This window comes from Xenopus laevis, chromosome 4L (assembly GCF_017654675.1).
Source record: "Xenopus laevis strain J_2021 chromosome 4L, Xenopus_laevis_v10.1, whole genome shotgun sequence".
Classification (NCBI taxonomy): domain Eukaryota; kingdom Metazoa; phylum Chordata; class Amphibia; order Anura; family Pipidae; genus Xenopus; species Xenopus laevis.
Genome location: NC_054377.1, coordinates 25574836 through 25600000, shown reverse-complemented (window position 1 = coordinate 25600000; position 25165 = coordinate 25574836). Strand labels below are relative to the sequence as shown.

The 25165-nt window shown below is 41.1% G+C and overlaps 1 protein-coding gene across 4 annotated transcripts in view; it reads right to left on the bottom strand.

The window, feature by feature from the left end:
* The window catches only part of lrrc56.L (leucine rich repeat containing 56 L homeolog), a 30531-nt gene extending 7447 nt beyond the window's left edge, over positions 1–23084 (bottom strand). For 2 of the 4 annotated variants that reach the window (XM_018257590.2, XM_018257593.2), the window contains exons 1-7: positions 22964–23084; positions 11669–11841; positions 9326–9474; positions 9056–9161; positions 5487–5547; positions 4441–4537; positions 2070–2267 (exon numbers count right to left, since the gene is read on the bottom strand). In XM_018257590.2, the coding sequence (XP_018113079.1) occupies positions 2070–2267; positions 4441–4537; positions 5487–5547; positions 9056–9161; positions 9326–9472 (609 nt within the window). In that variant the 5' untranslated portion in view covers positions 9473–9474; positions 11669–11841; positions 22964–23084. Of the gene's footprint in view, positions 1–2069; positions 2268–4440; positions 4538–5486; positions 5548–9055; positions 9162–9325; positions 9475–11668; positions 11842–12451; positions 12589–22963 lie in introns of those variants that run through there. The other 2 variants (XM_018257592.2, XM_041589992.1) reach the window with 2 other exon arrangements.
* Positions 23085–25165: the final 2081 nt, after the last annotated feature.

The following is a 25165-nucleotide window of genomic DNA, read 5'->3' as shown; positions in this document are numbered from 1 at the left end:
AAATGGGATATTAACAGGCCCCGGATTCGTGGCAAGGCCACATAGGCCCAGACCTAGGGCGGCATGCCGCCCAGCCGCTCTAAGGGGAGCGCTGCTCCCCAGTGCTCTAGCGCTTGCACGCTGGCGATCTTGCGCCTGTGTGAGGTAGTGCGGGCGCCCACCCAGCAAATACGGCGCTGGATATTAATTTGTATTAGGTATTTTCAGTTTCAGTCAATACTAGCAATTAACGGACCTTATTTATTACATATTTATTTGCCTGACTTTTTCATTTTGCGTTTACAGGATCTTGAACTCATCGTGCAGCCTGATTTGCTCGTGAGCCAGATAAACATAAGTGATGATCTCATTCAAGATGAAATCAGATGAGCCTGGTGAACCAGATGGAGACAGAAAGATGGGTAACCTTGTTAGAATGGCAGCCTAGGGACAGACTTCACAGAGTTCACTGCAGGGAGGCTAGACAACATGACCAGCCAAGACATCTTCAATTAACTCTACTGCTGTGATGCCACACACAGTGTTTCTTAACCCTTGGCCCTAGAGTGTCCACCATCTAAGCATTATAAAAATAATGCAAGGCTGCCATCAGTAAAAATGGAGCCCCATATACTATGTTATCAGGATCTCCAATTATTAGCTCATAAGTCCCATTAGCCACCTGCCCTATGTTGGCAGATAACATAATTGTTCAGTGTAAAAATAAAAACTGGTTAAATAGATAGGCTGTGCAAAATAAAAAATGTTTATAATATTGTTAATTAGCCAAAAAAATATAATGTATAAAGGCTGGAGTGACTGGATGTCTAACTCAATAGCCAGAACACTACTTCCTGCTTTGCAGCTCTTTTGGTTTCCACTTATTGGTTACCTGTTCGTAACCAAACAGTGACTTGAGGGGAGGCTATATGAGTCATAACTGTTTGTTTTAGAATCTGAGCTGCATGCTAAGGATCAATTGCAAACTCACTGAACAGTTATGTCCCATGTGGCCCCCCTTAAAGTTGTTGACTCAGAGTTAGAGAGCTGCAAAGCAGGAAGTAGTGTTCTGTTATGTTAGACATCCAGTCACTCCAGACTTTATACATTATATCTTTGGCTAACTAACTATATTAGAAACATTTTTTATTTTGCACAGCCTATCTTTTTACCCAGTTTTTATTTTTACACTAAACTGTTCCTTTAAAATGTGTTGTTCACCTTTAAATTAACATTTAGTATGATGTAGAGAGTATATTCTGAGACAATTTGCAGTTGGTTTTTATTTTTTACTACAGCTATTGGATCTGTTATTAGGAAACCCATCATCCAGAAAGCTACGAATTACGGAAAGGCCGTCTCCCATAGGCCGTCTCCCATTATAATCAAATAATACAAATTTTGAAAAACAATTTCCTTTTTCTCTGTAATAATAAAACAGTAGCTTGTACTTGATCCCAACTGAAATATAATTAATCCTTATTGGAAGCAAAACCAACATATTGAGTTTATTTCATCTTTACATGATTTTCTAGCAGACATAAGGTATGAAGATCCAAATTAAGGAAAAATACATTATGCGTAAAACCCCAGGTCCCGTGCATCGTGGATAACAGTTTATATTTGTCGTTTTTAAGTTATTTAGCTTTTTATTCGGTAGCTCTCCAGTTTGCAGTTTAAGTTATCAGTTGCTAGGGTCCAAATTACCCTAGCAACTATGCATTGATTTGAATAAGAGACTGGAATATGAATAAGAGAGGGTCTGAATAGAAAGATAATAAAAAGTAGCACTAGCAATAAATGTGTAGCCGTACAGGGCTTTGTTTTTGATGGGGTCAGTGACCGCCATTCGAAGCTGGAAAGAGTCAGAAGAAAAAAGCAAATAATTAAAAAATCATAAATAATGATGAAATAAATGCCAATTGAAAAGTTGCTTAAAATTACCCCATTCTAGAACATCCTAAACGCTGATTTAAAGAGGAACCACCCATGCAAACTGCTTGGGCTGATAGAAGTTTTCAAGTATTTTCTGATTTATTTTTTCTAGGGAAGAACTTAGACTGTTATAGTTTAAAATAAAGAGAAATCACCTCGGTAGCCTCTGGGCTTGGCAGTGTGCAGATGGGGTTTCCCTCCAGGGTCAGAGTGGTGAGGTTACTGCACAGTGCCAGACATTTCAGCTCTTTTATTTGCTCCAGATTGTTTCCCTCAAGATCAAGAATCTCCAGATTTTCCAACATGCTCAATTCACTCAGGTTAGTCAAGTCATTGTAGGCAAGGTACAGCTCCTGTAGGGTATAGAGTTATAATCAATATATGAGCTGGCACAGAGTACCATAATACTGGTAAGGTGGGTAACAGTTATCACTACTATAGTTTCATTAAAATACTTTACTAGCTACCATGCAATTAATACTGAAATTGCTCAGGAATGTAGGGTTAGTAAGAACACATTGCATTAGTCAGAGCCCTGCCAGTGCACATGCTTTTATTGCTTGCAAATGCAGCAGTGAGCAGGGACAAGGTGATTCTAATGTTCTTTAATGGAAAGGTATTATTTAACCACCTGAAAAGCAATTTCATGAAGTGATAGAATGGCCCACGTGGCCCCCCCCCAAGTGGAAAGCTCTATTTCACCCTTGCTCCATAGAGTTTGGGTCTGAACTACATACTTTCTGCAACCAGAGATTTCCTCTACATAATAACATGACTCTGTGAGTTCTATAGGATACGATTTCTATTTGGGTAATACCACAAGCGGTGTTCAATAATTGTCATAAAATCAGGTCAAAGCTTTTAGTGTACAAGTGATTGGGTTGGGGCAAAAGGAAGCGGATCATCGTTTTCACCCATATCGTAGATACACCAGCAGATAAATCACCTGGTGCAAATTTACTAAAGGGCGAATTTTCACCTCCAGGCCCAGATTAGTGGAGAGGCCACCAAGGCCCGGGCCTAAGGCGTCAGGATTTTAGGGGGCGGCATGCTGCCCAATGTTTAGAGAAACAAGGTGCCCCAGAATATATTGTAAATATCTCAAAGAGTATTAGATGTGGTCCGGGGGCACCAGCCCCAGACCCCGAGCTTCAGGGAGCGGCACGCCAGAAAAATCAAAGCAAGAACAAGGCTGCCCGGCACTCAAAACAGATCCACAGGACCAGAAAAGTTTTAAATTTAAAAATATATCTTTATAGCCCATGATTAAGTGCCCTGGTGGGTACGAAACACGTAGGGCAGATGGAGATGCAAGTATACATTTTTAACTTTGTAAAATAAAGATAATATTTTTTAACTTAAAACTTTTCTGGTCCTGTGGATCCGTTTTGAGTGCTGGGCAGCCCTGTTCTTTCTTCGATTTTTCTGGCGTGCTGCCCAACCACACCCACATTGGTTCAGAAACACTGAGGATGAGCAGGAGATATGATAGTTTTTTAAATCTCCCATGCACCAATCCCCATTGCTCCAGTCCAGATGATGAAAAAAAGGGAGGGGACTGGGGCGACGAAACGACAGGGTTAGGGCCGCTCTCTATGTAAATCCGGCCCTGTTCGCCTAGGAAGGCTCTGCCACTCTTTGTGCAACTTTGTTAACGTTAATTTGCAGTGAATACGCATATTTATCAAAATGCGTAGTTTCTTCACTGGAAGCAAAATAAAAGGACAAAAGAGAAGCCAGGGAGCTGTTATCTTGTGTTAGGGAGCTGTTATCTGGTTACCTTCCCATTGTTCTTTTGTTAGGTTGATGGGGGGGGAAAGGGAAGGGGTTGATATCACTCCAATTTGCAGTACAGCAGTAAAGAGTGACTGAAGTTTATCAGAGCACAAGTTACATGACTGGGGGCAGCTGGGAAACTGACAATATGTCTAGCCCCATGTCAGATTTCAAAATTGAATATAAAAAAATCTGTTTGCTCTTTTGAAAAATTGATTTCAGTGCAGAATTCTGCTGGAGCAGCACTATTAACTGATGCGTTTTTAAAAAAACGTGTTTTCCCATGACAGTATCCCTTTAAGTATTATCATCCTTTATTTACTTTATTCAATGTGCCATTGAGCTTAATCTCCTGCCCAGTAGCACAACTAGAGGGGGGCGGGCCCTGGCGCGCGACGTGTAGCCGGGCCCCGGCCCCCCTCCATATAGCCGCAATTAGTAAAGTACTCAGTGGCGCGCGATCTACCGGGGGGCCCTGAGGGGGTGCGGGCCCTGGCCCAATCGCACCCCCTGCTCCCCCGGTAGTTACGCCACTGATCCTGCCACATTCAAACCACACACACTCAGGTCGGTTTTTATCATGTAGGAGGAAACCAGAGTTCATGACAGATCAGCCTTAATGCTCAGGACCCCTGTGCTGCAAGGAAACATTGCTGACTACTGAACCGTATCTCATTTATACCATTTGTGATTTGTGCAATGAAATACAGGCATGATTGATGATAACAGTACAAAAAAAGTTGTTCTCACCTTTAATGAGCACAAGGAGGCAATGCCGTCAAGGTCTGTAAGGCTGCATCGAGCCAACCATAGCACTTGGAGCTGTGATAGAGATGTACCAAGGTCTCTGTAAGGAAATGAGTATGAAAAGGGTTGTTAAAGCAAAATGTCGGCTAAAGAGATTTATTATTTGTATACTTTGTATATTTGTTGGCTCCTAATATAATGTAGGTGTGTGTGAATGGGATAGGAACTTTACATTGTAAGCTCCACTGGGACAGATGATGAACAATCGCTGAAGTGCTAGCACTAAAAAAATAATGGATGATAATACTACTTACATAATAGAAGGCATATTAAATACTGTCATATTCTGTTTTAGCTTGATTACCACATTGTACTTCCACCCACAGCTTCTCTGTAATATAATTTACATTCCTCTCGCTGCTGACATTTCTGAGCAGCACTCCCTTCACAGTCAGCACAATTTTATATGCTTTCCAATAGCATCAGCCGGAAAGCCAGAGAGAGTGACATCATGAGCGCCTGTTAAATCAATGAAGGGAAGGAGAATGACATCATGCTCTAAACAAGATGCTGGGTAGGATGCCAGATGAACAGGGACACATCAGGCTTGGGGAGGGACACTGCTGCTAAACAGGAATGAAAAAGGCTGAGCAGACCCTATCCAGCACTGCGTAGGAGGTTAAATTACCTTTCTGGTAGAAATCCAGAGACAAGTATTACAAACATTTAATCAGTGACGATTTACTTAGCAGCAGTCTAACTTATTGATTTATTGAGTTGGTCTCAGTGTATAAGAACTACTTGTACAAAACAAGCCAATAATCAATGTTTATGGGCAGAGAGGAGCTTAGACAGTCACATAGGAGATGTCAAGCTTGCAAGAAAAATGGTCACAATGGAGTGTTTTTGACGAACAAGTGACTTTAATCAAATTATACTGAGTAATAATGGTTGGCAATGGTTCACCGTTATAGTTCGAAGGCCCAACTTTACTGCCTCCATTAGTCGGCCCCCTTTACTATTATGTGTATTGACAGCAATGCCCTTACCTCACAGATATGATGATACTGTTGTTGAGTTTCAGCTGCCTTAGGTTGGGAAGCTGAGAACCTAGGAAAGTCACAGAGAGAAAAATACAGTCTTTTAATCCATCCTTACAGTTTTGCAGGCAGCTGGCAATCCCCCAGGATCTAACGCATTCATTGAACTTTCATTACAACTGCTGTCAGATGGATTCTAACCAGGTACACAGTGTGGAATATCGTGCGTTATAAAGGGAAACCTCTGCTAAAGACATCTTGCTGCCGGAAAGAATGAAAGTTTCCATAGCTGCAGAGAAATGTTTTCTCATCTGCCCGATTCAGTTCTGTTCCCATATATTGTGCAGTGTCCAACATGTACACCAGGAAGCAGGGAGAGATTAGCTGATGGCAAACGGCGTCTAAAATCACTTGCCCCACATTCTCTTTCAAGTATTGCCAGCTCTAAATGTCTAGATCTGTAATAATACAGTATGCAACTATCCCTTTTATGGGTGAAGCCATGAAGTATCTATTGGCAAAATGGCCCATGCTAAACAATCCAGTTTTATATATATATATATATATAAAATCTACAGTCTGTTAATTTCCTTATGGGACCAGACTGTAAATTATATCCTTATAAACGGCGCACCGTTTATAACAGGGGCCCCAGGCTTCTGAATTTGACGCAGCATGTTCGAATTTGACGCTGCGCGTCAGAAATGGAAATACAAATTGGATTCCGGCGACCAGAATTTGACGCAGGCGACCAGAATTTCAACTCCGACCCCCCCACAAAATGTAGATTATAATGCATAATGTACCCCCTATAGAAATTTATAAAGATATCAGAAGTCAACTCGGAGTTATGTGGCCTGTATAAAAGCATTCAGCCTTTTATATGGTCACATAACGCCTCGGTGACTTATAATATCTTTATAAATTACAGTAGGGGGTACATTATCCACTATATACACACAGTGGAGTAACTAGAATGCACCAGGCCCCCTGCAAAAATATTTTCAGAGGTGCCTAGCACACTCCAAACAACATCCTCCCTAAAAACCCGCCTACCACCTGCCCAGCCTCCGCCCACTGCCTGTCCCACCTCTGCCACCTCCCCGCCCTGTGCTGACTTGCGCCCCTTTCCCTGCTGCAGGTAAGAGACCGGCTTGGGAGAGGGGTTTCTTGTTAACTATAGAGGGCCCCCTGTTCCCCAGCCCCCCCTGCAACTGTGGGGTCTACTTCCTCTATAGTTACACCACTGTATATACTCACCACTTAGGGAGGGGGGTCCAGGTGCACATGCCCCAGACCTCCAGCATAAGGGTAACCAATCCAAAAACAGAGGCTGGCACTGAAATGGAACAGGAATTACAATCCCAGACAATAAAAAAAGCCTGATGCATTTTGTGCTAGAAAAGTGGTTCTTTTCACAGGCTAAAACACTGAATGTGTAACCGGCTATTTAAATGTCTTTATTCATGTACAGTGTATTAGCCTATGAAAAAAAACACTTTTCAAGTATAAAATGCATTAGGCTTTTTGTATTGTCTCCCCTTTTTAGGTGTGAGGTTTTTTGTATTGTCCGGTTCAATAAAGGAGAAAGAAAGCTACGGAGGCATTTTATTGTCAATAGATTATCTGCAATAGTGCAAGATAGTATGCTATATTTATTCTGCAGAATGCTTTACCATACCTCTCTCTGCTTCTTTAGGATAGCAGCTGCCATATTAGCTTGGCGTGACATCACTTCCTGCCTGAGTCTCTCCCTGCTCACTCATATCTCTGGGTTCAGATTACAGCATGGAGGGGAGAAAGGGGGAGAGGAGCAAACTGAGCATGCTCAAGCCCTAGCCCTTGAAGTTTATGCTGAAAACAGGAAGTCTGATACAGAAGCCCATGTGCACACAATAGAAGGACAGAAATGCTGTGTTTCTTTTGACAGAGGACTCAGAGCAGCACTACTTTGAGGGTTTACTGGTATATTTAGGTGGACCTTTCTGATAAGGCTTACATAGTTTTAACCTTTCCTTCTCCTTTACACTACAAAGCTGCAATACAGTATCTCAACTTTGGTTCGGTTTAAGTGCCAGCATATTGGCTTCTAGACTTGTACTAGCAATCCCCTATGCCAAAATTATGGAGCATATGTACCTGGATCCCACTACCTAAGTGGTGAGTATACTGTATATAGCTCATACAAACTGCATTAGGGTCATGTTAAACAGATCACTTAACCACAGGCTAATACACTGAAGTATGTAAGACTAATGCATGTCATTTAAATAGTGTATTAGTCAGTGGTTAAGTCCCTTTAAGCACAAAACATGTTAGGCTTTTTTTTAATTGCTTGGGATGTAAAAAAAACCTTTTTTTTATTTCAAAAAGTGTGATTTCTACTTTGGTAAAAGTTTCTGTGCCAGCTTCTTGGTTTCTGAATTTCTATTGGCAAAGCAGCCAACGCTGGCTTTAAAGAAAGTGATGGGTCAAGGGATATGCAGGAGACTAGGGTTAACGAGTCATCGCTTGCTGTTGACTACAATAGTTTACATGAAACTGTGCAAACTGTATCATTTAGTAATGCACAAGTCCCAAAACTGCAGAAAATATCATGTTGTTTTAGGTCACTAACCACGGACATGAGCACTTACACCCTGAACTGCTCCAAACAGCCACCCACTGTTGAATAAGCCCCAAACCAGCAATGTCCTACAACATGAACAGAGACAACTGGGAGCTATGTTAATTAGTCAATCCGCATGCAGATTCCAAATATGGGACGTTTCAGATGTGGGGTAAGGAGACCCAAACTTGAGAAACAAAATTATGTAAATGAAAGATATTGAATCTGCAGAACTCCACCTGTTAAGCAAATACAACATGCTGAAAAATGTAGTTTGAAGTATGGAGGGATGCAGTAAGTGACATGGGAGATTTTCACTATTATCTGTAGCATTTCCATTTGGGTCTCCAATGTTAATCCCCTCTCTATCGTTTTTTCCAATTTTCTCAATGCCCATTTAAAGTGTACCCCCATGTGCCAGCTGCCTGGTAGATTCAAGCCCAGACCTGAGGGCAGCATGTAAAGACCCTACGCAATGAATGATCATGTGCTCTTTTAACTCCCCACTAAATCATTGCAGTTCACATTTCATAATTTGCTATAGACGCTTCCCTATAACATCCGTGACTGAAAAGGGCACTTGCATCTGCCAACCAAAGGCCCATACCAGGCCTGGACTGGGAGTCAAAATAGGCCCTTTCATTCCAAGTACACAGAGGTCCAAACAGCCTCCTACCAGCCCACTATATGGTAACTTTCTATGGAGCCGTACAGCAGCCCCTCTGGCATTTGCTAGAACCCACAGATTGCCAGTCCGGGCCTGGCCCATACTGACTGTCAGTTTATATTTCCCATCCCACATGCCCACCAGCATACCTAATCCCCTGCACACTACAGTTATTTTTCTGCTGTGCTGACATTTCTAATGATGAATTATTTGGGCTCATAGCTCCTCTTTTTCAGTCTTTATATCTATAAGTTTTTGTGGACAGAAACTAAAACTGCTCAGCAGCTGGGACTGACCCCTCACCTAAGGAATAGTCCTCACCAAAATTCCCAAGACTGTTCTCCCCGGTGTTAACGCACATTTGAAGGGTTGTAACTTCCTTCAGATCATCCAACCCGGTGAGAAGTCGCTGGAAAAGACAGATGCAATGCAATACATCAGTATCAGTGTGTCCCAGTATATTATATATATATATATATATATATATATATATATATATATACACACAAGTTTATATTGTTATAAGCTATGCCCACCTCTACAGAAGCAGACTGAGTCTTAATGAAATCTTACCAGTTTAGCAGGTGTAAGGCACTTGTCCTCAAGATCTTCATCTTCATCTTTGTTTAGTGGAAAGGGGTTTAGTAATCCTTGCCAACCCAAATCTGTCACCCTGACACTAGTAGTGCCAGGACGCACATCCTGATCCATGTGGGACATACCTGAACAAATATATTTCATTTGTTTAAAAAAAAAGATTTTGAATTCTTCTTTAATGTCCAAATGTAGGCTCACAGGCTGCAAGAGGCTCTCCAAGGGATTTTTATGGCCCCCACTCTGCTCAACGACTCATTACGGTGTATGATTTCATAATTTTAATAAAGTCCCTCCATTCAATATGCAGTATGACTAATAATGATCCTACTACATGTAAACTGTTGCACAGCTCTGAGCTAAAAGACTGTATGCAAAACAAGCCTTCCAGGACATAAAACTTATACTGTCTAATGTGCAGTAACAAATATCAACTAAACAAGATGTATTTTAAAATATTAACCCCAGGTGACCAAACTTCATTGGATTGCAGAAGTTATTCTGCAATATCTGTTTGTCCTACATTTAACCCTAGGTGACAATGACTTTTATGTTTGGTGCCAATGACTAGAATCTGTGGCAACAGCATAAAATAACAATAATAATGCACCAGTGGGTCAATTATATTATAAAGAGAGTATAATAACCATCATTCTCATACTGTAAGATAGGATGTAATATTTATACTCTGTGAAGTGGTATATCATTACCTATTACCTGAGCACCAGTAGCTTCTGGATGGGACTATATATGTGCCTTTAGCCCACTATAAACATACTGGCCAATAAGATAAAAAAAAAACAAAAAAACATTTGTATGGGCAGCTGAAGACTCCTCAGCCCTGTATAACCTCAGGATAATCACAGGCCAATCAACATGCCTGATATGAAAATGCTCAGTTTAGAGCAGATTCCAGTCAGCAATCAGCTCAAATAAAACATACAGGCTGACTTGAACCTATTTGGTCTAATTTATCAAACTAAATCTATTTGCTTACATATAGCCAGTCTTAAGGTTGTCATACCCTGTAATTTACTAAAGGGCGAAGTGGCTAACGATAGCTAAAATTCGCCAGCGTGACGTCATTTCGTTACTTCGCCGATTTACTAGCGTAAATTCGCTAGCGAAGTAGACCTACTCTAGCGCTACTTCGCACCCTTACGCCAGGCGAAGTTGTGCTATGGCGAAGGGACTTAACTACGCTAATTCACTAACTTGCGCATTTTACTGAACGTAAGTTACCTCTTGCGCCAGACTTGCCTTCACCACCTCAGACCAGGCGAAGTGCAATAGAGTAGATAGGGCTTGCTTCAAAAAATGTTGAAATTTTTGAAAGTCCAAAAAAACGCTGGCGTCTTTTACTTTTTTAAAGGATAAGTAAACCTTTAAAATAAGTGAAAGTAAAATTGATGAGGGTGATGTTTTGCAATTTACATTAATTATTTATTTTGTTTTTATTCCAAGATATCAAAGGATACATGTACTGTTAATATGAATGAATTTTGTTACAACAACGCCACCTGCTGGTCGGTTTCCCAACAGTCCTTGTTCTTCTACTTAGGAAAGGTTTGAGAAAGGTTTTTTTTATTTTTTTTCTAAGCAGAAGAACATCAGAGCAGCCTCTTTCTCTCTCCTGACAACCTCCTTGACTACTTGGTGGTCAGAAAATGACCAGCAGGTGGTGCTGTTGTAACAAAATTCATTCATATTAACAGTACATGTATCCTTTGATATCTTGGAATAAAAACAAAATAAATAATGTACATTGCAAAATTCCTTAGATTAGCACACTCATCAACTTTACATTCACTTATTTTTAAGGGTTACTTATCCTTTAAGGGTGATAGGTACCCTCCTTCCCCCTACATTTCCTAACATATGGCACCTAAACTATACAGTGGGCACATGTATAGGGCAATATAACAACTCTATTTTATTTTGTGAAGCTTTCCCAGGCTTGTGTAGTGTAATGTATTTGCTGCTACATATAAGTCCATTGTACTTTAACTTGGCGCCGTATGCAAATTAGGCATCGCTAGCGTAACTTCGCTTTGCTTGACGAAGTAACTTCGCTACCTTTTGCCTCCCTGAGTGCAACTTCGGATTTTAGTGAATTAGCAGCGCCCTGGCGAAGTGCGGCGAAGTGCGGCGAAGTGCGGCGAAGCTTACTCTGGCGCAACTTCGAAGGTAAGTAAATTTGCCCATAAAAGAGAGAATTTGTCACTACCACATTGTGCTCATGCAATGGCAAATAATAACATTCTGCTATATCTACTCTATGTAATAAAAATCTATGAATCCCTGTAAGATAACAATGCTCACCTCCTTTATCTTGTTTGTACGCAGCTGAGCAATGCTCAGTCAGTCCATATATCTAGCAGATGTATATTCGACCCATCCATACGCTTTCTCTCTCTACCATGTGGCTGCTGGTGCATCTGGATCATTCTTCCATTTCATACAGTCAGATCATATCTGGTAGAGTATTTGGATTCCTTGATAAGAAAATGAAAACATTTAAGAAAATTGCACGTATGGCTGGTTCTCAGTCTACCAAATGGGGAGCAATGGTTACCATATTTATTGCAAACTTTCCCAATCTTTATTAAGGGCAGTTTGTGTGTTGGGACATACCTGAAACTGAGCAGAATTTTGAACAGATTGGCCTTGTGCTTGTATTATTCTTTAAGTTTGGGATCACTTTTTTTTTTTTAGCTATTTGTAAAATTTGTGGAAATTAAGATTAAGAATGGTTTCATATTTAACTTCTCTGAACTTGATTTTGGATAAAAACCGGAATTGCATTTTTCACATTTAAAATTTTTGTTAACGTTATTCTTGATCATGTTTTGTCACCGAAGAAAAAATGCGATTGCAGAAAAAATGCAATGACTCCTTAATCTCTAAATGAATCTTGGATTTGGTGCATTCTGAGTGGACACTGATTGTAAACTTTTGTGAGCAGGGACTGCTGATCCAAATTTCATTCTATAATCCTTGTTTGTTAAACTATACCGCGTTACTTGCTGACGCTATGTAAATGTACACATAATGTGAATATAACGTGCATACTTTAGCTAAAGTTTTATGCAAGGCTATACTTACACAGGTTTAGCTTACATCCATATGTAAGTGGACAGTTTTGCCTCCAAATGATAAATATGTTGCTCTGCTAGAGCTTTTCCGTTCATCCAGCATACAGTGATAAATCTATGTCTCAGAGAGAGAGATTAATTGCTCACTTAACATCCTTTCCTTATGTCTTTACCACTCTTGATGCTCTCAGATGCATTAAAAAATCTTCCTCCCCCCAGGCCTATATATCTTCCTATTACCAAATAAAAGAACACAAATAAATTGATTTATGAAGGTATTGAAAGGTATATTTAATGCCAGTGCCCTAATATGATGCTGAACAGCTAGACCGAATGCATTAATGTTACCCGGTTATTATAATTTATGCTCTTTATTCACAAGACTTCAATCTTGCACAGCAGTGCATCCACTTAATTTCATGGTGCAAGACTTGTATGGATGCTGGGTTTTTATTTGGAGGGGTTGAACTTGACGACTTTGTCTTTTTTCAACCCAATTGAACTAACTAACTAACTAACTAACTAACTAACTAACTAACTAACTGACTGATGTCACTCAGACTTACTCCTGTTATGGCCCAACTGTATTAGGACTGGTCTTTTCATAAGTAAATAAATTACATCTCTGGGTTGGTTTATTACCTGTCTATGGGTTCTGGTTTAAAAAGCTGTATTGCACACAGTAATTATTTGTTACAGTGCTGTAAAGAGTTTTTCCTGAATCGTCTAGCCCCCTGAACTTGGCTGAAGATATGCCCACTTTGAGTACACAGCCTACTGGGCCATGTATAGGGTTTCCCAGACTGATCAGCACTTGGTTAGACTTTGATCAAGAAGGTTGGGTAAGGACCATATTGGGTTAAGGAGATGTAGTATTTTTCCAATAGGTGTGCATGATCCCTCCTTGAGATCTGCCAGTGGTTTAGGTGCCAAACAGTCAAATCAGCCCGCTACTTGGGAGGTCAAAGATCTACTCATAACAGTATAGAGATCTGACCATTTATAGGCAACTCATCAAAGAAATTGTTCCTCCCACCTAAGGTGGAAGCTAATCAAGCTCACATTCCAGTTTCAATAGTGTTTAAAGGGCATGTAAAGGCAAAAAAATAAAATCCTATTTTTACTTTCTTTAATGAAAAAGAAACCCATCTCCAATATACTTTAATTTAAAAATGTGTACCGTTTTTATAAGAAACCTGACTGTATGCAGTGAAATTCTCCCTTCATTTACTGCTGTGGATAGGAATTGTCAGATGGCCCCTAACTGCTGAGCAGGGAAGCAATCATACTAATGAACAGCATGGGGAGCCCCCGCCTTACTTCCCAGCCATGCAGAATCCAAGCAGCTTTGTTTATGATGATCCCTAAGCAGCCCAGACCACATTGAGCACGTGCACAGTCTTAGTCTTGCAAAGATGTTTAACAAAGTTACAAGATGGTGACCCCCTGTAGCCAACTTTGAAAGCATAAATTATTTGTTTGATTAGGCTTGTGGTGTAGTAAGTTCATGTTCATATTTAGTATACAAAATACAGCATTTATAGCCTTATTCTATTTTAGACTTTACATGCCCTTTAATTATAGAATGACCAGTCATCAGAAATCACAGGGCCCCATACAGCAACATTTTCTGTGCCCCCTGGTTCCCATCCACCCCAGATCCCGCCCACCCCACACCACAGTAAAAAGTCCACACCATTGCTAAAACGCCCCTCACTCACAAGTTATAAAGGACACTATAAGAATGGTCACTATGAGAAATGACTTTGCTGTATTCTGGTTGTAAGGTTTCCAGAAAATTGATCCCCTACTTGTAACTCCAAATAAGAATTTTTATATAGGCACAACAGACTTTTGCTAAATTCCACTCTGTTAGCATGGTCTCTACAAGACCTTTCACTACTAATAGCACCTTGATGCACTTACAAATCCCATAGGATGCACACAAAAGCTTCCTGGACATTGTACATTATAGGAACAGAATGCATAAATCAATGCAAAACAATCTAGCTATAAAAGCAGCACAATGTCTTTGTTAGTGAGTCACAATGCCGGAGTTGGTGTCCACCCAACTATCATACCAGTTGCAAAATAACAGGTGCAATGGTATCCAATGGCTTAAAGGAAACCTAAAGTCTACAAAAGAATATGGTCCGAAGTGCTGGCTTTTATATAGTATTGTTACTGTACCAGTACAGAGGTTCAGTAGTTCTATAACAGTAATGATCAGTGGCGTAACTATTCGCAGGGGGCACGGACCTTGGGGTCTACTTCCTCTAGAGTTAATAAAAAATCCTCCCCTTTTACCTGCGGCGAGGAAGGTGTGAGCGTTGGGTGGAAGTAGGAGTTGGTATTGGAAGTGGGCAGGACAGAGGCTGGATATGGGTGGGGCAGATGCAGGGATGGAAGTGGCTGGGAGGGTGTGTGCTGGGCCCCTCTGCAGATTTTTTTACGCCACTGGTAATGATCCATGCATTCAAAGCTGTCCACAGGAGCACACCATCTTCTGCTCTTGGCAGGCCATCTTACGTGTCAGTGGCACTGCACATGCTCTGTGTGCTCTGGGCTGCTGTGGGAAATTATCAAATGTATATTGTGCTTTGGTCCCTAGGCTCAAGTAACTGACTGCAGCACAGAGCATGGACTGTGATCAATAAAAAAAGAAGGGGAGATACAGGGGATACCTTGTAGGCACAGATCTTTATTGCTAAAGGGCTGTAGAGGTTTTGGTCTTGAAGAAAGCCCAAAACATAATGTGTAGCATTTCTAGCCTAATTGTGCTGGGTTTTAATTCACCTTTCATTTATGAACCCACACAAAGGTCAATCTGTGAGTAACAATCCAACCTCGGAAACAAGCATGAATGATGGCATTACTGCAGCATCGGACTGGTCCATCGGGAGACCAGGAAAACTCCCGGTGGGCCCAGGTGTGAGTGGGCCCTCCAGCTTCTAAACATTTGGCCTATTTCATGGTCATTGCCAATTCTTATGACGATAAAGAGGCTAAATAGATGGAATAATAGATTATAGTATGTAAAGAAAAGAGAATAGGAGAATAGAGGTTGAGTGAGGAGAGGAAGAAAATAATACAGAGTGGGCTCCTGGTCTAAAGGTTTTTGGGTTGGCCCCTGGTCTAAGGGTTTTTGGTGGGCCCCTGGTGTCCCAGTCCGACACTGCATTACTGGGAGACACCCGGGTACCTATTGTAGGAGCACTTATAATTAAGATTTGAACTGCAGTGTCATGATACAGCGAGTTCCTGGCTGATTAAATGATGCAATGCAGTAAGCAGCAGAGCTGAGGTCACTATGAACCTGCAGCTGATAAATAAACAGTGGCATCACAAGCAAAGCCCCATGCTCCTTCTGATCTCTGATGAATATCACTGCTAAGGGAATATATGTGACAGAGTATATTAATCCCTAAAAGCAATGCATAAATGACTTTGTTTACAGCAGAAGACTTTGTCTTGATATTATTTTCTGTGCAATCCCAAATAAAACAGATGACAGATGGATAATATAGTGTCCCTTACAGTTAAATTTGCTAAAACATAATGAAAATAAAGCAAAACATGACACAATAAGTGCTATGTTCCTGGAACAGGCAGATGTTCCTAAATGAATATTCAGGGAGCTTTCGCTTTCACTGGACAGCAATGTCTAGTTTTATTGCACAAATACATCTTCTACTAATGCTGAATTCCCATAAGAACCATTGGAGTTTAGGTTTCATTAATTCTCCTCTTTGTTCTTCAGAATGGCATAATTAGCTCTGAATCCTTAACTAGCTGCACTCAGATACTGAACTTTAGCTATATAAGATATTTCAATTCTGCATAAAAAGTCTGAGGTGCTGTTGTGATGCCTTAACAGAATCCCATGCAAACTGTAGGCAGGGCTTTTCTCTTGAAAGCATTTGCAGACAGCAGGAAAAAGCATACAGAGTAAGTCCGCAAAAGTGGCAGATTTATTACACTATATTTTAAACTCAATCAGCAATATGGAAAGCAGAACTTCAAAGGCGTAATTATCTTAGCTACAGCAGAGCTGTATTAGAGTATAAGTATAAGAATGGACAGCTTTCACATCTTATTGCAAAAGATTGTATTAAGGGTCTGGCCACACGGACAGATTTGGGGAGATTAGTCGCAGGGCGACAAATCTCTTCTTCGCGGTGACTAATCTCTCCGATCTGCCTTCCTCTGCCTTCTGCCGGCTAAAATTAAAATCACCTGGGGTCAGGCACACGGAGTGATTTGTTTTTTGAAGTCGCCCATAATTGCCTCATGAGGAAACTTCGGCGCCTTCGGAAAAATAATCGCTTCATGTGCCTGCCCCCATGCGATTTACATTTTAGCCGACGGAAGGCAGGGGAAGGCAGATTAGTCGCCACGAAGAAGAGATTTGTCGCCTGGCGACCTATCTCCCCGAATCTGCCCGTGTGGCCAGACCCTAAAGAGTATAAAACATATACATCACCATCTATGTGCATATTAACAGTGACGTTTTGGGCCAGACGAGGCCCTTTCTCCAGCCATGTGAACAACGTCGCTTATCCAGGTCCGAAAATCCACCATCTCTGACCTGTCGAGTTCTTGTGTAAGTCAGTAGGAGAGGCACCTATCTCAATTTGAATTTTTCGTGGTCTGCGCTGGGTTTAGCCTGAAAAGCCAACTTTTTCTGGGTTTTAGGGCAAAAACTCAAAAAATTCGAGCAATTCTGGAGAGAATCCTGAAAAATTAGAACAATTCAGGGAAAAAACCAAAACATTCGAGCTATTCGGGTTTTCGCTCGATTTTATCATGTTTTTCCACGATCCGATTGAATAGAGTTTTTTATTAATAAGTAAGCTACAATTGCATGGGAGTTTGGTTGTTTTTTTTTAAATAAAATATGAGATAAATATGAGATTTTAGTGAATAACACCTTAGTGTTCATAGGCTCCGGTTCTGGAGCACACAGACCTCTACCCCTCCCATGAATAAAGCACTGCCTCCGTTTAGCAGCAGTGTATTCATGAGGGGTGGGCTTCCGTAGTGTGTGGATGCCCTGTAGTTTGGGAGGGGCAAGCTAGGGAGTATCAATAGGTTTCAGGTGCTGTACTTACCACCTGCCTATGACAAGCATTTAGTTCTGAGATACCTTACTCTAGACTGCACTGCACTCTGCAGGAGCAATGGTAAATGAGACCTCTGGAGTCAGGGAATGTATATGTTCACAAACTCCACTAAGGAAATTTATGGACAAGCCCCCTGGTCTTTTTAGCAATTCACACTTCTTTATATGGCTATAAACCTATAGAATAGTTGAACACACAGAAAGAGTGAGTGATTAATTCTCTACAAGCAGCTATTGGGTCCCAAAGAAAAATCATTTCAGGGCCCCACAAAACTTTGGGAATAAGACATTCTTCATAAACATATAACTATTTATTCAGTCAGTTCCCCATGACGTCTGTTCTTCTGAAGCTGCATCACTGTCTATTATGCTTCTAGGAATGGTGTTTGCCCACCAGGCTTTTTCTCCATCACCAAGTCAACTAAAACTGAAACATTTTAGGCAAGCCAACCTCTTTTAAAAATGATATTATAGGAACTAAAATCAGTTTATAATACAGGTATGTGACCTGTTATTCAGAATGCTCGGGACCTGGGGTTTTCAGGATAATGGATCTTTCCATAATTTGGATCTTCATACCTTAAGTCTACTAGAAATCATTAAATAAACCCAATCGGCTGGTTTTGCTTCCAATAAGTATAAATGATATCTTAGTTTGAATCAAGTACAAAGTACTGTTTTATTACAACAGAGAAAAAAATAAATCATTTTTAAATATTTGGATTATTTGGATAAAGTGGATTCTATGGCTTTTCCATAATTTGGATCTTTCTGGATAACAGGTTTCCTGATAGCAGATCCCATACCTGTATTTGCATGTCTGCTTTTATGCAAATAACCATGAGCTTCCATATCACTGGCTTTGGCAGAGGCTGCTCCCTGTGACCATAAAGTTGCTTTGAGTGTTGTCTATGAAGAAATTTCATGGCTGGGGTAAGCCATATGGCAGCTCTTACAGGTGTATTTTTTGGAAATACAGAAAAGGAATGCTTTGTGCATATAACAATATTATTTACTGTAGTTGAAGGGGGTTTAGTTTGAATTTAACTGAGTATGAGATGGCAGTTTTTGAAGCTATTCTAATACATGGGCATTAATAATGTTTATTTAATGAAAAGTCCTCCTCAGATCATGTCATTTGAACCTATTGGGATTTTTTTTACTACCATGAAGGTGATCGTATTATATACCACAGGAAGATAATAGATTTGCCACTAAGCAAATCCTTTGAGTTCATAATTAATTGCTGTGAAATGTTTAGCCACCTTTACATGTAACAAAAAAAAAAAACAGGTTGATCAAGTGATCTTGTTACTTGTGAAGTTGCTATTATGAGGCAAGTTGGGAGGCAAGAGCATGCACAAGGCTTTTGCTACCTTTGAAACCCAAAGTATGAGGTTCATACATTTTGGGCCGTTTGATCCCTGCATGAGCCTGCAATAAATTTTGTTCCCTCCTTGAGTGGAGTGCCGTCCATTCCTTTGGTACTGGTTCATACATTTTGGCCTCATCCCTATCAGACACTATCATTCTAAATTAAAGCACAACTAAATACCAGTAATAGCTCAGATACAGTATTAAAGCACAATACCACTGTACAGAATTGTGCATGCAGCAGCCTATGCAAAAAATGTTTTAAGCCGTTAAGCTCATTGTTGTTGTATGTTCATTAGTTTAAAGGAGAAGGAAAGGCTTTGTGCCAAATTTTAGGCACGCCAAAGTGATTGTGATCTTCGGGCTTCTTCTTTCTTCAAATTTCCCGGGGCAAATGTGCAGTTGAACGAAATAGCCGACTTTTTAGTTAAAGTTTGACTTTTCGTTCTACTGCGCAGCCGCGCAAAGGAAAGAAGAAGACGGAAGAGGATTGCTCTGTGGTGCTCACTGGTATAACCCTACGCCGGTGCAGTTTTCTGCTGATAGGAGCACTGGCCCGGGGTTTCAGGTAAGTCAATACAATCACTTGGGGGTGCCTAACATTTGGCACCCCCAAGTGCACCAAGCTTTTCCTTCTCCTTTAAGTGTTAACTAAACTTGTTGAGCTAATGTGGTTTGTTTTCTTTTCATAGTTACTGTTAACTTGAAAAGAAAAGAAAGGAATTAGCAAGATATGGCAAGATATCTTTGTCCCTACACACCCACTATTCTATACTCCCAGAAATAGATGGTGCTGTTTAGTCACTGCAGAGTGCAGTGCTGTAGACTACCAGTTTGGGGGTAATAACCCTAAAAATATAGAGATTTGAGACTGATATCCCAAGGGTATCTGTCCTTGGTGCGGCACTTTAGGAGTAAAGCTGGCCATAGATGTAAAGATTTTTTAAAAGATCTTTTCGTTATCGTTAGACCCAGCTTATCTTGAAACGATCGTTTAATTGTCCATTAACTAAAAAGACCATTTCAAGCGATATTGTCTAGTTGAAGCCGAGAAAACTGAGGGGAGCTGCCTGCTTGGCACTGCAAACATAGATAGATTTCACTGTGACCAATTACATTTTTTTAACCTGGCCGATCAATTTGCTGACAGATGTCGGACGAAAAATCGTTAGATGCACGATCGTTCAATTCCCACTAACCTCACTAATATTTGACAGATTGGTTGGATTGCACTAAAATCGGTCATGCACTGGGAAATGTGACTGGTGAGCCCTTCAAGCTTTAAGTACTTTATACTTACATTGTGAGTACTAATTTACCACTATTATGTTACTAACAGTGTAGCCGAATAGCACTGGTCTCTCTATATTTTTGCCCCTCTGCACAGAAGTTGTGGTATAACTATGGCAGAGCAGACCCCACAAAAGAGGTTCTATGCTCCTATTCTATGATCCCCAACCACCCCCTTGGCCCTGTCATCTAGCACTAATGTGTTGGACTGGGATGTCAGGGGTCCACCAGAAAAAGCCTTAGACGTTGGGCCCACCAAAAAGCCTAAAACCGTGAGCCCACCAGAAAACCTTAGACAGTGGAACTTTCCAAACTATTATTCCTCCTCTATTCACTCGGGCATTTTACTCTCCTAGTCTTTTATATATACTTACAATATTTTCACATTATTAAGCATTTTTCCCCAAAAAGAAACAGGGATTGACCATGAAATAGGCCAATTGTTTAGAAACAAGAGGGCCCACTAACACCTGGGCCCACTGGTATCCCAGTGGGCCAGTCCGACACTGTGTGGACTGGATGGCAAGGGGGCACACAAGCCTGGGTGATGGCACATAAGCCTCTAGCTTTGCCACCAATGTTTCTAATATAGAGCTTGAAACAGTCAGCTAATTCTGAAACTAATTGTAAGTAAATGAAATGTATTGTAGTTTATGAAGGAATGCAGCTTAGTAGCTTGACCTATGCTGCTATGTGTAATAACACATAAAAACCACAGAAATGTGTTCAAACTTTCATAAAATGCCACATTTTGTAAAATGAACATAGTAATTAGGGGGTGTGGCCACAAAAATAGGCACGGCAAATCTTTTTGTCCTTCTTTCTATTTCCAAAATGTTGTGAGTTATGCTATTTTAATTCTGCTGACCAGGGGCATGTGCTAGATTGGTTTTCAGGGCATGTATATACAACTGCTGATGACTGTCATGGAGACTATCACGGTATGGAGACCAAAGGTGGCAGCCTCCAACCTCACTGTGCATTTGAAGTGCATGTGTGGGGGTTTTACCAGTACAGTGATGAAGTTAAGGGGAGGGCAGGGAACCTAACACTTGAAAACAATAAATATTGTTAAATGCGCACCCTAAAAATAAGAACAACATGGGACAATGTAATATGGTGCTAAAATATTTATATTATAAGCAAAAAGGGGCAATGTGCAATAACAGCAGTCAATACAATTACAATCCATGACAATACACATGGCACAGTTGTCCTAAATCCAAATAAGATACCATAGAAGAGCAAAGCAGACATGCTGGGCAAATGTGACTCCCTTTAATAAGGGACACCGATTTAAAATGTACATCTGCTTTGTTCTTTTGTTTTTTTTTTCCATTGAGGGAAACTATGGTATGTATATTGTGATGCATCTTATATGTTTTTAACTTAACAAATAAAAATAGAAGGTGGGGTTTAGTTTTCCTTCATTGTGAATGCTACTAGACTGGTCTATGTGTTTAGCATTTTGCTCTTTGTAAGGGGACACAAAGTTCCCAGGGGCTGGTATTTTGCTTAACCTTAACAGTTGGCTCATAACTGGTCCGGACTGAGAATTAAAATAGGCCCTGGCATTTCAGGTACAAAGAGGCCCAAACAGCCCACATAGAGGCACTAACAGCCCCCTCCATCCCACTAAATACTGACTTTCCATTGGACCTTATAGCAGCCCCTCTGGCATTTGCCAGAACCCACAGATTGCCAGTCCGGGCTTGGCTCATAAGCATACCAAAAGTCTGTGTACAGCAAACAAAAAGGGGTATAAAGCCACAATATACACTATGCAGACAGCATTGACATCATGTCTATAGCGCTGCAGACTTATAACTTTATTTGTGCTGATGCCTTGTAAAACACAGCATACATTTTGGTGCTATGCAAATAAATATAGACATAACCTTTTATCCCTATTTACATACAGGCATGGGACCTGTTATCCAGAATTCTCAGGACCTGGGGTATTCAGAATAAGGGATCTTTCTGTAATTTGGATCTCCTTACCTGAAGTCTACTAGAAAATAATTTAAACATTAATTAAACACAATAGGATTATTTTGCATCCAATAAGGATTAATTATATCTTAGTTGGGATAAAGTACAAGGTAGTGTTTCATTACTACTGAGAAAAAGGAAATCATTGGAAAAAAATAATTAATTATTTGATTATAATGGAGCATATGGGCGACCTTTCCGTAATTTGGAGCTTTCTGGATAACGGGTCCTATAACTGTACTAGAGAAATGTCTAGCAGTGCACACATCATTATTGTATTCAAAGTGACTGTATTTGTCTCCACTGTATTTCTTGCAGCATTCAGAACTAGTTATGGCAAATTACTGTGTGATAGCCCAATTTACAGATTTTAAAGGGCTGTAGTGCAGTCTGGTGTTCGGGATAACTTTCTCTTTACCTGATACCATTCGGATTTACATTTTTCATGCAAAAAAAAAAAAATACACAAAATTAAAATGTTGTATACCATCCCTTGCCTGGCATCAGTTCTAACTGTGCTTGTTTCTTGGCAATTGTGTGGCATACAAGTTCTTTTCGAATCAATCATGCAGTAAGTGTATTTTACTGTATGTGTTTAATTTTAAAGGGTAGAACTGGCAACCCCAGGCTGTCAGGACTCACTACAGCATTTGAACTGTGAATTAATTTCCCTACTAAAAACCCAAAGTTGCATCCTAAAAATACAACCTTCGTGGTCCTATAATTGCGCTGTGATTGTCTTACCTGGGAGAAATAATCAGTGGAAAATCTTTCAGTTAAGTTTGCTGTGTACAGAACTGCGAGGCTTTGGTGCTTTGCAGGGCCCTGTTGCTGCTGGCTACTGTAACATAGCAACAGGCAAATAAAAGAATGTCATTAGCATAACTAAATATTCATGCACTTAGGTAACAGGAGAACTGGGCAGGGGCTGAATGAGGAAGCAGGATATTTTAACCCTGTAACCAACAATAAGCTTAATCTACAAGAGATAAAAGTAGACTTTAATCATCTAAAAGATGTTTAATGTTTTAATAATAAATTGTTTATCTTACTCAGCATAGCATGGATATATATCCATAAAAAATAAAACGAAATTCCTTATTAAGGGAAATACGCCAACGTACAGTTTTTATATGGATGAAACTGTTTTAATTAGTAACCAGAGGCATACCTTCCGCTAAACCTTATGTAAATAGTTGGGGTCATGTACAATGTGCAAGGCAGCTGCAAAGTGCAAGAAATAGGCGCAATCCACTGTTTCATTTTTGCACTTTGTAGCCTGCCTCTGTGCTGTATGAACTGCTGCGGGCCACTGTTTGGAGCAAAGAGTGCTCCAAGGAGAGGCCTTCACTTGTACCCTGCACCCCCTCCCTGGCGAGTCCCACACCAAAGGCTAAGGTCACCCCTGGAGATTCAGGGAGATTTAGTCGCCCGGCGACTAATCGCCTTTACTTTGGGGCGACTAATCCCCCAACTGCTTCCGCCTGTCTTCCGCCTGCTAGAATGAATATAATCCCTGTGGCATGGCACTCAAGGCTCTTTCTATTTCCGAAGTTGCCTCACAAGGAAACTTCGGGCGACTTCGGAAAACGAAGCGAGTGCCATGCCGCAGGCGTTTTTTCATTCTAGCAGGTGGAAGACAGGGGGAAGCAATTTGTGGAGATTAGTGCCTGTGGGACTAAATCTCCTGGAATCTCACAGTGTGACATAACCCTAATACTCCACTGTTGCATTGGTGAGCAGGAGATTTGGTATGACTTAGATAACGGCCGAATCTAGGGGAATGCAGGTAGAAGAGATATGCACCCAGCAATCCCTAGCACTCCTGCCTACACATAGTTCTAGCCCTGAAGGCCTGGACTGGCAATCTGTAGATTTTGCCAAATGCCAGAGGGGCTGGTGTAAGATGTCATAGACAGTCACTATTTAGTGGGCTGGTGGGGTCTATTTGGATCTCTGTGTAGTTGAAATGCCAGGGCCTATTTTGAATCCCAGTTCAGGCCTGCAGCCCTGAAAGAGACCCCCCCCCCCATCATTCAATACTGTGAACTTCCCCCCTTCCCATGACCAACATTTCCCAAAATAGCTGTACTCAAAAAGTTTTGACATTAAGGGCAGACACACACGTGGAGATTCTGGAAGATTAGTCGGCCAGCTACAAATCGCCTCTTCTTTGGGCGACTAATCTCTCTGAACTGCCTTCGTGGGCTAGAACCTAAATCGCTGGAGGGATGGCACTTGCGGCGATTAGTTTTCCGAAGTCGTCTGAAGTTTCCTTGTGAGGCAATTTCGGGCAACTTTAGAAAACTAAGCGGTTCGAGTGCCATCCCGCCGGTAATTTAGATTTTAGCCGGTGGAAAGGCAGTTCGGGGAGATTAGTCGCCCAAAGAAGAGGCGATTTGTCGCTGGGCAACTAAATCTCCCCGAATCTCCATGTGTCTCTGCCCTAAAAAAAATTCTGACTAGAGTAGCATTAAAAAAGTGAATTTGTCATTTAAACAAACATTGTATTCCAATTTAGCTCCAAATGTATCTTAATGCCACTTGAATTAGGACAGGACTACACTGTTGATCCCACCGTGATCCGACGCGCTGCGCAAAATCGCAGGCGTCATGTCGGATGCAACGGAAATAAGGTAAGTAATTCAATTGTCGCATTGTGACGCTGCATTGATGCGATGCGACGCGACCAGTGGAGGAACTACCAGGGGAGCAGGGGGTGCGAGGGAGCGAACCCCCTCAGGGCCCCCCGGCAGTCCGTTCTCCATTGAAAACTCGGCCAAATGCGGCCGTACGGAGGGGGGCGGGGCCCGGCTGCGCGTCACGCACCAGGGCCCGCCCCCCTCAACGAACGCTACTGGACGCGACACGACTGTCGGATGCAGCCGCTGCACGCTGAGTCTGCATCCGACAGTCGTGTCGCGTCGCATCAACAATGCGACACGA